Source organism: Calidris pugnax, unplaced genomic scaffold, assembly GCF_001431845.1.
Source record: "Calidris pugnax isolate Ruff unplaced genomic scaffold, ASM143184v1 scaffold9, whole genome shotgun sequence".
Lineage (NCBI taxonomy): Eukaryota > Metazoa > Chordata > Aves > Charadriiformes > Scolopacidae > Calidris > Calidris pugnax.
Genome location: NW_015090778.1, coordinates 6,292,013 through 6,305,218, shown reverse-complemented (window position 1 = coordinate 6,305,218; position 13,206 = coordinate 6,292,013). Strand labels below are relative to the sequence as shown.

Here is a 13,206-nt window from a genome sequence, read left to right as displayed (position 1 = left end):
CCAGGAGGGGATGCCCAGCCCTGTGAGATGCCCCTGCTACGGGCAACCTCTATTCTCCATCACCCTTCTCTAGCTGGGAGCTGGAAACAGAGGGCAGAGGGTGGATAAAGGGCTGCAAGGAGCAGAGGAAGGGCCAGGAGGGTTTGCTGGGGGCTCCCTGGGTTTCTAGCACCAGTCCTGGCACCAACACATGCCTTCGCTGGGGGCACAGCTGTTAATCCCTAGGAAATCACACACTGCAGGGTTTTCACTGAATTTCACTGAATTTTTAGAGTTGGAAGGGACCATAGAGATCATCTAGTCCAGCTTTGCTGAGGAGCGAGCTGAGCTGCTGATCTCGTTGCCCCAGGAGCAGCGGGGCCAGGGGCCAGACCCACCAGCAAGTCCCTGAGGATGATTTCACACGAAGGAGAATAACCAGGGACCGCAGCTCCAATTTATCATCCCCCTCCCCAAGGGCTCTCGCCAGCCTCTTCCCTAATTCAACTATAAAAACAAATCTTCTCAGGAGACAGGTCGCTGCGCCCAATATGTAAAACGCAGCAATCACCCAGACAGGAGATCGAATTACAGCTTTCCACAATTAAATTACATTCCGAATTCACTCAAATTGTGGAAGTAAAGGATGCCTAGCACCAAGGGAAGATGAAAATACCCCCCCCACACACCCCCCCCCAGTATCATTTTAATCTACCCTTCAACATCTTTTCAGGGAGACTCGGCCCTGCAGAAGCCTGAGCTTGAAGCAGGAGGCTGGGAAGGGGAGGGAAGAGGGAGATGCTTTTAATTAGTTCATGTAAATATGCTCTCTGACAAAGCAATCATGCTCCCGGCCAAATGCCAGGCTGCGTTCAGGTGTAAAGAGCAGGTTGGGTCAGGCAGGACATCTTCTTTGAGATGGAGGTCCTGGCCACCTTAACGAGAAGCTCTTCTGTGCAAGGCTGAGATTATTCCCCAGACACCAGCTCACGCTCCAGCGATTTGAAGCCGATGTGACAGCGCTTTCTCCTCACCACGCTCCTGTCATTAAAGGCAGACACCAGGGGCAGGGAGGGCTGCAGGGCAGAGGTGGCCTCACAGACCTGATGCTGCTGCTGCCTGCACACCTCTGGGTACCGCGGCTTCAGCGCTTCGTACGACTAAAACTGATGGTACATGCCTTATTATTTTGGGGAAAACAGTTCTATTTGTATAGCAAAGACTCCCAGAGGAGGTGGGACACTTCCCTTGTGTTTTCTCCTCTGCTTTCCACACCTTTGGCTCTGCTCCTCCTTCTTCAATGGGCTGCACCTTTCCCATTTAAAGCAAACAGTTTTATTCTGGAAAGCATCCCCCCCTGCACTTCCCTTCCCAGTTTAACCCCAGGGGTCGTTGCTTTGTGCCCTTCCCAGCAGCTTCCACCCCAGCTGGAGACCCTCTCCCAGATTGGGATCCCCAACTCACCTCCACTTTGCCAGCGCAGTCAGGGTACTTGGGGTCCCTGGGCACCTCGCACTGGTCCCTCCTGCCTTCCACCACTGCAGAATGAAAAATTGGGAATGGGGAGAGCCGGGACACGCCAGCAGAGAAGCTAGAAATGCTGAGAGGAGAAGGGATGGGATGGGATGGGATGGGATGGGATGGGAGCCCCAGCACTTCCATCGGCACCACAGCCAGGCTGGCAGACAGCCCCATCCCACTTGATGGAGCAGGACACCAAGTTGTGAAGCATCTTCCCCTATGTCAGGGAGGAAACAGAGGAAGCTCCCCAGCTGTGCTTCAACGCTGAGAGCGTGTTCCCCTGTCCTAAATCCCAGGAGGTCTCTTTATAGCACCTTCCTGCTGCTCTTAGCCTGGTCCAGACCCCGGGTCCCACCTATCCACGCTCCTGTTAATCACCCCTAAGCAGGCTCCAGTCTCTAGAAGCAGCTGACAGCCTTTACGCTGTAAATTTGCAATAGAAATTGTCCTGTTGAGCTGCCAAGTGAAGACTCAACCCCCAGGGCTGGCTCCAGAATAAGGCACAAAAGTGGCTAAGAAACAGTAATTGTTTTTTTCCCCTTTGTGGTTGGATTAATAAACGACACCACCATGCCTATCAGCCCTCCTTTGCCTATAACCAAAAAATCATGAGGTGGAAGTGGCAATGGAAGCATCTTCTACTTGATGATGCCAGCCCAAACCTCAGGAAGCAGGGAGCTGTGTGGAGAAACATCTGGAGAGCCCAGCTGCCCTCCCAACGCTGCCGGGGTGGGATGGGAACGTCTCTCCTGGCGCTGAATCCCAGCCCCTGGGCTTTGGATCCAAACCCCCACATTTTTCTATCCAGGTGTTTGTGCTGGCACTGCTCCTTTGTTTTAATTCTGCATTTAACTCTGTGGCATTTACTTCTGACAGCAATTCAGAGTTGTCACCATTCTTCCCCCTTGCAGGCACGAGTTTCCCAGGTCGTGCTTCTCTGCAGATTGATGTCCCTTGCTCTCCAGCCCTCCTGGGCCAAACGAGGCAAGGAGAACGTTACTGCTGTCAGAGACCATGGAGGGTGGTTCCCTCTGCAACCTCCTTTTCCAGCCTTCCTGGCTGTAATCACAAGGTGAGAGTCCTGGAAACCTCTGAGAAGGCTCAGACCACACTCAGGACCTCCTCTCCTTCAAAGAGATGGTGTGACCATGTGCTGCATCTGCACAGAGTTGGACACAACAGCCCTAGGAGGTCTGCCAAAGAGCTTCAGGTGTCCTACTTAGTCCTGCAGACAGGAGTGAGTTGGGTAACCTCAGACTAGAATCCATTTCCCTGCATTTTTACCAAATTTTTCATGGTAGGCTTGGTTGGATCTCCCTATTGTAACCGTACAACACATAGGAGGTTTGGAGCATGGGGACCCCTGGGGACACTCACCTTTCCCATTCAGGAGGCTGTTCCGGAGAATCTGATCTACTTTTATTGCGATGTCTGAGACATTTTGAGCTATAGCTTGGATCCTCTCCATCAACCCGGCTGCTGGCTGGAACCTGGGGGAAAAAAAAATAAAATAGACCCTGAAAACTTGATGTCTCCCAGGGGTGACACCCAGGGGTGCTTACAGCAAATTTGCCCTCCTTGGAAGGTGCCAACAGGTTGAATTTAGCTCCAGGATGGAACAAACATGGGAATGCCTGGTTCAGTGTGTCCTGGGCGAAGACGTTTGATTAAAAACCTATGTAAAACAGTATTCTGCCATTTTTCACAGCGTGCTGATAAACACGGCTTCCTCTGCGCATTTCACATGGGGAAATGAGCAGTCCTGAGTAACGTGCTCTGACAAGCTCTAGGCAATCCTGCTTTAGCAGGGGAGTTGGACTAGATGATCTCTATGGTCCCTTCCAACTCTAAAAATTCAGTGAAATATTAAATAGGTTGGGAAAAAAAAAATTCTTTTTCTTATTTCAGATGCGCTACATTTGAAAATCCTCTGCTGTGATTATTGGCCTTGCGGTGCATGCGGGAAGCTGTGCTGGGGAAAAAAAGGGAGGGGAAAAAAAACCAAACAAACCAACCAAAAATAGAGAGAAAGGAAGGCAAAACCAGAGGAGGGCTGAGGCAGCCTGGGAGCCTGGACCATGCATGGTCCAGGACACGTGGACACGCAGGACCAAAACCTTAGGGGAGTGGATTTCCAGGTCCCCTGGGGAGAGCTGTGTGGGGACAGGGTGTCATAGCAAGCATTGGCAGGAGCCAACGGGTACGGCAGCCCCAGCAAAGCCCCAGCAGGGCTGGAGATCAGATTCCACCCGTTTGAATAGCCACGATGCCATCTATCGAATTAAACCTCGCAATCAATACCGTCCCGGGTAAACAGCCCCATTAAACTCATCTACATAACACATTGTGCTGACGGAGCCAGCGAGCGCTGTAAAGAGGCCGGTTGTCAATTAAAACCTGGTGAAATATATGAAAGGGGAAGAGGACTCAATCCATCAGCAGCGGTCCCCTGCCAGGCTTGACAAGGAGCAAGCTCTCCACCTCCGAACGCCTCGCCTGCCATTTCCACCGCAAACAACAACCCCGTCTCGACGAGGGCGGTTATGGCAGTAAATAATTTCCCCTTCTGCAGCATCTGGGTCATAAGTTTTTCCTCCTGCTGCTGCCGAGATCATTATAATACAAGGAAATGTCATGAGCAGTGAGCAAAAACCAAAAGGGCTACCTTGAGTACTCCTGGCACAAAAAATATGTGCTGATGTCAGGTCCTTCCCGGTGAAGTTTTATGCTCGTTCTCCAGCAGATCAGTGAACCCGAAGGCCGGGATTTAAAGTACCTCTGTCCTCAAGGCTAAAAAAATCCTAGTTTTATGAACCGATGCTGCTTCAGTTGTTGATTTAAAGTCCATTCGCTAGCAGCCAGCAGCCCACATTTCTCCTTCTGGCGTGGTTTATGACCATCAATATTCAGCCTGCATACCTCCACGGGGAGCCACATATCTTAGGCTTTTAAGAAATAATAATTAAATGCAGAGGACACCATTGCCCCCAAGTAACATTCAACCTTTGCAGAGAATAAACCCCAGGTACCCAGCCAGCTGCTGTAACCGTGGCAGCGGGGAGGTGGCTCATGAGGCCCTGGTAAAATATGGGCACCAAGATGACCTGCAATAAGCTCTGCTCGTCAGTGTGGCTCCAAGGAGATAAAAATCCTCTCGGTCTGAGGGTTGCAGAGCTCAACCAGCCCTTGAAAGCTCCCAAACCCCCCATTTCTGCAACCTTTTTTTCCACCCAGACCAGGCAGGTGATGCACAGGCACCAGGGAAAGCTGGGATGGGGAGTTTAGGAGCAAACATCCCAAGGATGCTGTGAATTCAGAGCCAGGGAGCCGAGCCTCCTGCTCCAACAACAGAAGAGGGACGTTGGCTTGGTAGAGGATGCTCCTCAGGTTGCTCCACCACTCACGGCAAGGAAAGAGGATGAGCACAGCCACGATAGCCCTGCTCCCGGGCTTCAGAGCACCCAGATGTGCCCACCATCCAAATTCTGCCTCCTCCCAGAAGCTATCCCAATTCCCACTCGGGTCCTAACCTCCTCCCAAACACCAAAGTAATTTGGTGAAACCCAAAAGCCAACAGCAACCTCGGTCCCCATCTCCTCTCTGACGACCTCCAGACTTCAGCTCAGCCAGGGCTGAGCACTGGGCACCCACAAACATGGTCAAACGAAAATCAGGATCTTTATCCTAAAATAATGGCTTTCTTCCAGGCTCAGGCAAGTCTTGCCAGAACTCTGGCCACAGCAGGGGTTTCCACAGGGTGATGGAACCTATGCCAGCTTGTCCAGCTCTTGCAAGCTACAGCCGCTCCCCAAACACAAGAGATTTCAACCCAAAGCCCTTTGATGTAAGATGCGTGATCCTCACACTCAGACAGCACTCCCAGTTCTCACAAACTGGGTGGTCATGTCCCATGGGCTCCACGATGCTTTCACAGAATCTTCTAGGATGGAAGGGACCTTAAAGATCATCTTGTCCAACCATCAACCTAACTTTGACAAAAATAGACACCCACACAACAAACAAAAAGCAACACCATCACTAAACCATACCTCCCAGCACTACATCAACCCATCTTTTGAACACCTCCAGGGATGGTGCCTCAACCACCTCCCTGGGCAGCCCATTCCAATGGCTGAGAACCCTTTCAGTGAAAAATTTTTTCCTAATATCCAGCCTGAACCTCCCCTGGGGTAACTTGAGGCCATTTCCTCTCGTCCTGTCGCCTGTGACTTGGGAGAAGAGACCGACCCCCACCTCTCTACACCCTCCTTTCAGGGAGTTGGAGAGAGCAATAAGGTCTCCCCTCAGCCTCCTCTTCTCCAGGCTGAATAACCCCAGCTCCCTCAGCCTCTCCTCATAAGACTTGTCCCCAAAACACAGAAGGTCACTGCAAAGTGACACAAAAAACGTCCACCGTAGTTCTTGGCATACACCAAAATGATGGAAAAATGGTAGAAAACATCCCTCTGAAATAAGGAACCAGGCTCAAATCTCCCACCACTTGCACGCTCAGCACCCTTACTGGTCAAACTGGTTTTCTCCAAATGCCCATGACTTTGAGGGAGGGGTTTCATGTTTTGGGGTGCAGAGCCATGCTCCCACACGGGGAGCACTGATGGGCCCCGGCGTCAGCTCCAACACGGGCAGCACCGAGGCAGCCTCGCTGGTTTTATCCTCTGGGCAACGAGGCTACCCTTTGAGCAGCAAATTCCATTTAACATATTAAAGAGATGACAAGAAGGTTAAGCACAAGTCACATCACCCATCATTACAGCGACGTCTCACCTGGGCAGAGGACAAGAAAATAAGACATTTAAAGCAAAACCTCAAACGCAAGAAGGTTTTCTGTCGCTCGTCAGAATTTGATGCCTTATTCTTAGTATCTAGAGACACTGGGAATTACAAGGTAAGTGGCTTATCCTGCTCAGTGACAGCAAGGCAGGGGGGGAATATCCCACCGAGCTGGGACACCAGCACGGCCCCCACCAGAAAGAAGAACTCGCTTCCAGCGCTACCGCTGCACTGCGAGAGCAACGGGCTTTTATTTATTCCTTGTTGCTTTTTAAATTTTTCTATAGCGACAATATAAATGCCACCAAAACGCGCTGGGGCTGTGCCAGCTATTGAAACTATAGTAAATTACTACAGGTTTTCTAGAACAAATTTTTCCCTGGGACTTTAAAACCGTTTACTACAGCAAATACAGTACTTTTACTTCTAACCATCAATATTGATTTCATCTTTATTATTTTCAGATTTATATTTCCCCGTGTTGATTAAGATTCAGATCACGCTGTGCCTTATAATGCACCGTATACAGTATTCATCTCGTTTCAAAAACCGCTATTAAGATGTATCTTTCCCCACTGGCAGATCATTTGCCATATAATATAGCCAGAGGTTGAGTTTTCCTTTACTTTTTTATGCATTAATTTGGTTCCCTTCACTTTGTCTCTTGTCCCCATCCCCGCAGCAGCAGCTCGGATTCAGCCTGCTTATCCCTTTACAAGGCACTGTATTTTTATTGCCTTTTCTAAAAGTGGCATTATGAAAAGATGAATCTCTTTCTATTTGTGTGTTGTCTTCATAATACAAGCCCTAAACATATTTGCTTGCTCGTCCGATATTTCTTGCTATTAACTGGTGAAGGCAGGGGCTTTGGGAAGACCGATACAGATGGAGAAAAGCAGATATTTTGAAGATAATACATCAACAAATGCAACATTCGCACAGAGCAGTTTACCAAAGGATTTCAACTTGCTCATTACGACGTCTGCGCTGCCGTTTGCCTCTTTAAAGATTGATTTTTTTTCTCCCAAAGACCCAGGGCAGAGCAGAAAGCAGCTAGGAAGGTGCCCAGGACTGGGGCTGGGCTCTCACTGTTTCCCCGCTCCAGGGACACCAATCACCCCTCAACGTCCAGCCCCACGACAGACTCGCTCTCCGGGACAAGGAGCTGAAATCCCAGAGGGAGCACTGATGGATAACCCTTCCCAGCAATGGGAAGAGGGCCTTTCCCATCCTCCTGGCTCCTGCCACAGCTTTTGAGGTGCTGCCTGTTAAAATAGCTCCAGGGGTATCTCCTGGAGAAACCAACCCCTAGGGCATCTTGTGGGCTCAAGCTTCTCCTGGAGAAACCAACCCCTAGGGCATCTCCAGAGGGTCACCTTGTGGGCTCAAGCTCTCTCAAGCTCCTCTCTCCATCCATCCATCCATCCATCCCAGTTGTACAAGCTCAAAGCCACGCAACAACCAGTGGTGGAAAAGCCAAGGGGTCCCCAAGGATGTAGGGAAAAGCCCTCCTCTCCAGGTGCTGGATAACTAAAAAAGGTGATTTAAATCTCTGAGAAGACAGAGCAATTAAGAGCTTTGCTCCTCTGGCGTAAGAGAATCCAAGTAAACCTCATCAATGCTGGAGGCAAAACTTTTTGGGGGAATCACAACCCTCCTCTCCAGGTGCTGGATAACTAAAAAAAGTGATTTAAATCTCTGAGGAGACAGAGCAATTAAGAGCTTGGTAAGAGAATCCAAGTAAACCTCATCGATGCCGGAGGCAAAACTTTTTGGGGGAATCACAATGGCCTTGTGCACATCTCTGCATCCTCTCCAAGGTGGCTTACACCCAAAAGGCTGGGAGCCAGGGCTGCCCACAGGGAAAAGAGCAAGGACATGAATGGGTTACTGGGTGGCTGATGCTCTCCCTAAAATTTGGGTCACAGTCCCCCTGGCACCGATGCTCCCAATGGGGCTGTAGCCAGAGAGGCAGCGGTGGCCGGGCAAGTGCCCCACTCACAAGGCTCAGCTGCCTGTTTTGTGTTTATTTGACTTGTAATCCTGGTTTTAATCCTCGTAACTCCGGTGTTGAAGCTATTACCCTAAGCTTGGATAAACAACCTTGGCTTGGTTTGAGCTGGGGGTCGGTGTGGTGCGGGGGCAGCACGGGGGGTGCCAAGATGAAAGGCTCACACCCCCAGGGAGCAGAGCAAAAGCCCAAAACCCTGGGTGATATCAGCTTGGCAGAAATTTATAGCAGCATTAGGCAGGGGGGAAAGAAGTGCTGGTGAAAGGTGGGGGCTGATGCCCGGGACTCGCTGCTTTGCTGCCCCCGGCGCGGGCTCTGCCGGGGCGCTCAGCTCCTCGCTGCCCTTCCTGGCATCACACAAGGACAGGGATGCTGCAACCTCCTCCAGAACCACCCATCAGAAGGCCCATACAACTCAGAAGTGGGTTTACGCTTCCCAGACAGCTCCAGCCAGTCAACGGGAGGAAAATTTAAAAATAAATAAAAATATTCTTAAAATCCCACAACAGCATATGCTGCTCCCAATGCAATTTCTGGCATCTCCATATCCCCAATCTTTTCCATTACACGAGACAAACAGCTCGATCTCCCCTCCGTGAGCACCTGAATAAAGACCTGAGTTTGCTCTGGCCATATTTGTGCTCCTTGGGAATTCACCCTGGGCAAATATCCCAGGGATATTCCATTTTGGGATGGGAACATCCCTTGGGAACTCATCCAAAACAAATATCGGATGATGCAGGGGCAGGGCCCTGTCTGAACTCCTCCAAGCTACAAAATAAATCTCCTAATAAATACCGGAGCATTTTACTCACTAAAATACTTCCATTTATTTTCATTTCAGTTCACTGTGGGTGACGTTTCTCACACAAATGTATTTAGAGGATCAGACCCAAAGCCCAGGGAGGATGCTGCCATCTTAGCGAGCTGGCAAAAAATTTCATTTAAAACAAAAAAAAACGATGAAAACCAACTTCTCAATCAAAGCCGGTACCTCACCAACACAGGCCAGCGAAGTATAAAGAAGATTAAAATATTTTATGAATGCTATAAAGTGCTGCGAGCTCCTTCCCAAGCAGAACATGAAGCCAAAGCCACAAGCCCAAACCTTTGCTTTTCCCGACCCCCAGGGCAGCCCTGAGCCCATACCGCTGGCACCAGTGGGTTTTATTTATGTCAACATGAAGGGTCACGGACAGGCGGGTTACAGGATCACTTTGATATATGCTCATCTTCACTTCATTTGGCCATAAATCAGACCTATTTGCCTATGAGCTCGAGTAGCCTGATGCCAGCTGTGAAAAACCACCTTTGGTGAGCCACAGAGACCTCACCAGCCTCGGCAGCCTCCACTAAGAGGGACCTGCCAAAAACCCAGACCAAAAATACCCAGTTTTGACCATGGCAAGGGATCCCCTGGACACGATGCTCTCCCGAGCCCATGCTTTTCTACAGCCCTCAGCCTCGTATCCCTTGCCAACTGGGTGTTTTGTGGGCACACTCCACTTGGTTTTGGGTTATTCTGGCATCCTGTGTGCCCACCGTCGGCACTGCAGCCTCCCTGGATCCCCCTCTCCATCGTGCCCATTCCCTCCCAGCTGGGAAGCCCCTCCGGAGGGGGCTGCTTGCTCCAGCTGCTCCCAGATCAGGGACATCTGATGGAGGGTTAATGGGATCTGATTTTCCTTGTAGAATAAATCACAGCCTGGGCAAAAGCACCCCGGTGCCACGCTGCTCCCCATCCCACAGCACCATCACCCCCGGGAAGCCCTGGGCTCTGCTTGCCCCGGGGCACCAGGGGCTTTCCCCATACAAGCCACCCGAGACAACACAACCACGGCACCAAAACGCCACCACCAGCACTTTGCCTCCAGGTGTTCATGCAGCGAGAAGCCTCGTTTGCAAATCCCTGCATTAAAGCAGCCCCCGGCATAGCAATGGTTCAGGCTGGAAAAGCACAAAATAAACAGAAAGCAGAGCCCACGGCAGAATTAGGTTCAGGAAATCGAGCGGGAGGTGCTGGGGGGGGGGGCACAAGCCTGGGAACAGGAGGGGAGGGTGTGAGTGACCTGGGCACACATGGGTGCCCGTATCCCCCCTGCGTTGGCGATGCCCATCACCCTCCCAATGAGCCCAGGGTCCCTTGGACAGGGTGGGGGCACAGGGATGGATCCTGCTCCCCTGACCACCCTGTTAGGGGTACACAGCCACCTCCCTGCTCTGTCTTAGAGGGAAAAGCTATTTATCTCAGCTGCCAGGTGTGAATTTCCCAGCGCACCTCCTCCCCTGACCCTGATGGGGACTCCAGGAGTGAGGAGTCCTCCCAAACCCCCTGAGCTGTGCCTGTCCCCTCTAATCTAATGCCAAAAGCATCCAGGACCGGGCTGGAGATGTCCTCAGGAGCTGGCAAGAAACAATTTGCCGCTTCTGCCAGGATGAAACAGCTTGTGGAACCCGTGAGGAAGGTGAGCACCGGGGAGGAAGGCTCCTACCAGTCGCTGGGTTCCCCTACCAGCCTCATCCCTAATGCTGCTCCCAGGTTGAGCTCCAGCTCCTCAAAACAACCTCCCAGCAAAGCCAGACTGGGTTCAGGATGGCTCTTACCTTCCCCATGGGCTGCTTTGGGGCTCTGCTCGCTCGGGACAGCTTCCACGCTACGTCGCACCAGCCTCACCTTGCAGATGCCCTCGCTGAGCCCCCCAGCACGCCGAGGAGATGGGGAGAGGACACGTGGAGGGGTCAAACCCTGCTCCGGGCTCACCTGGAGAGCAGGGAACCGCAGCATCTGGCAGTGATTTCTCTAAAGCCAGCTTATCAACGGCGACAATTCAGGAATTAATAGAGCCAGGCTGGCAGGATGCAGGAACATCACCCATTTAGTGTCATATTGTGAGACTTTTAATTACTGGGGGAATATGGAGTCATGTAATGATTACAAGAACAAATACTTAAAGTGTGTGGAAATTAACTGAGCCTTGGCAGTAATTAAGCTTGAAGATTAATCAGTCGTTAGCAAATAACACCCTTTGCAGGCTAACCACTATGTGGGGGAGAGGGACGACCAGGGATGCTGGAGCTGCAGTCCTCAGTCTACCCCACTGCCACCTCTTGTGGGGCACGGGGCAGGTCAGGGGCAACCTGGCTCCTGGAAAAGGGCTTCTCCGAGCCCCAGCACTGTCGGGTTATGGGGCCAGCTTGGATCAGCCACTTTGGACCTCCTCCCTTCCTCCCAAGAGCTTTCCAGTGGGGGGACCAACACTTCCACTGCAAACTAATATTTCCCTTGCCCAGTAAATAGCTCTCCAGGAGGCTTCCACAAGTACTTCTAATTTCCTCCCCCTCTGATGATTTACGAGGGTTGCATTCAATTAACAGCCGTATTGATTTTTCTGCAGCTGACTGGCAGACTGCTCGTCCTCGTTAGGGAACCCATCGTTTACCTTCCCGGTGTGGGCAAAGGGGAGCCCGGGGAGGGATGGAGAAGGGATCCAGCACTGCCCAGGGGCACAGCCTGTGTCGCCTTACCCCAGTGTGACACCCCACAAAACTCTTGGGCAGCTCTCCTAAGGAGGATGTTGGACATTTGGGTCTTCTGAGAGTTGTCACTAAAGCATTGCAAGGGGCTGGTGGGTTACATACAGAGGCACCTATAGAGTATTCAATCAGACAGCACCTATGGAGGAAGAAAGATCTTGGAGGAAGAAAGATCTTGGAGGAAGAAAGATCTTGGAGCAACTTTCAGCCACGTAAAGCTGCCTGCCCTGGCACCTGAGGGGCTTTCCAAGGCAGATTGTTAATTCCACCCTATTTATTTAAATTCCCCATTGCACTTTCCAGGGGGAAAAGCCACCCCTGCCCTCCCCCGGCGTGGCGTTGGAGGGGGACAACACTCATGGGGGCTGTGAGTGATTAATTACGGGGCTATTCCATAAAGCCCACCGAAACCTTCACCTCTTTCATTTGGGCTCTGCAACCCCAAATTCTCCCGATTTTGTCAGAGATCCAGCATTAAACAGGAGAGAGCTTTGTCAAAACAAGAATTAATCTACTTTTGTGCAGGTGGAGTTGCCAGCCCACGCTCGTGGCTTTGGTGAGCTGGGAAGGAGACGAAGGCGGCCGCTGCGCTAACCAGGGACGCTTTAAGGAATAAAATCCCTTTGAAATTAGCACCCTTTAATTGTATTATCTCTCGCTGACAGCTTCAAGTCGGTCACTGGTGATCAAAGAGAGACAGAGAAAGGGAGGGAAAGTGGAAACAAGCCCTTGGTGGAGGCTCAGCAACCTAATAACGAACAAGATCAGGGTGTCTCTGCAGCCATGGGGCTGATCTGGATTCTGGAGACACAGCTCAGTCCTGGTGTGGTTGGTGGTGCCTGGTGGCCCTCAGCACAGGGGGTCCTCAGGGTCTGCAGCCCCTTACCCCTCAAGGGATGGGGACCTCAGCACACCTCTCCCCAGCTCCATGGGGTCTTAGCCCAGGTTTCACACCAGCTACTATTTGATTCCCACCAGGATGCTCCACATGGCTCTGGAGAGCATCCATCCAAGGTAGTAGGGTCAGCCCAGGACCAGGCTCTGCTCAGAGCAGGGTGGCATTGGTTCTGCACCCTTCCAGCTGCCTCCTGCACCCCATGAAGGAGGGCAGGGACTAGGACATGCCAAGAAAGGCCACTACAGACCAGGCTCTGCTCAGAGCAGGGTGGCATTAGTTCTGCACACTTCCAGCTGCCTCCTGCGCAAGACATGCCAAGAAAGGTCACTATGGATGAGGGATCACGCCTGGCAGCAGAGATGGAGCTGCTCAAACCTCCTGAGACCCAGCACAGCAGTAACATTTCCAACACATCTCCTCTGACCACAGACCTCAGCCAAACCCGGGGACTGTGGGAAAGGAGGGGAGCATT

At 51.5% G+C, this 13,206-nt stretch overlaps 1 protein-coding gene across 2 annotated transcripts in view; it reads right to left on the bottom strand.

The window, feature by feature from the left end:
* The window catches only part of MGAT5B (mannosyl (alpha-1,6-)-glycoprotein beta-1,6-N-acetyl-glucosaminyltransferase, isozyme B), a 73,878-nt gene that overhangs the window by 30,649 nt on the left and 30,023 nt on the right, over positions 1-13,206 (bottom strand). For both annotated transcript variants that reach the window (XM_014949411.1, XM_014949421.1), the window contains exons 4-5: positions 2,878-2,990; positions 1,444-1,517 (exon numbers count right to left, since the gene is read on the bottom strand). In XM_014949411.1, coding sequence (XP_014804897.1) covers positions 1,444-1,517; positions 2,878-2,990 — 187 coding nt within the window. The remainder of the gene's footprint in view (positions 1-1,443; positions 1,518-2,877; positions 2,991-13,206) is intronic.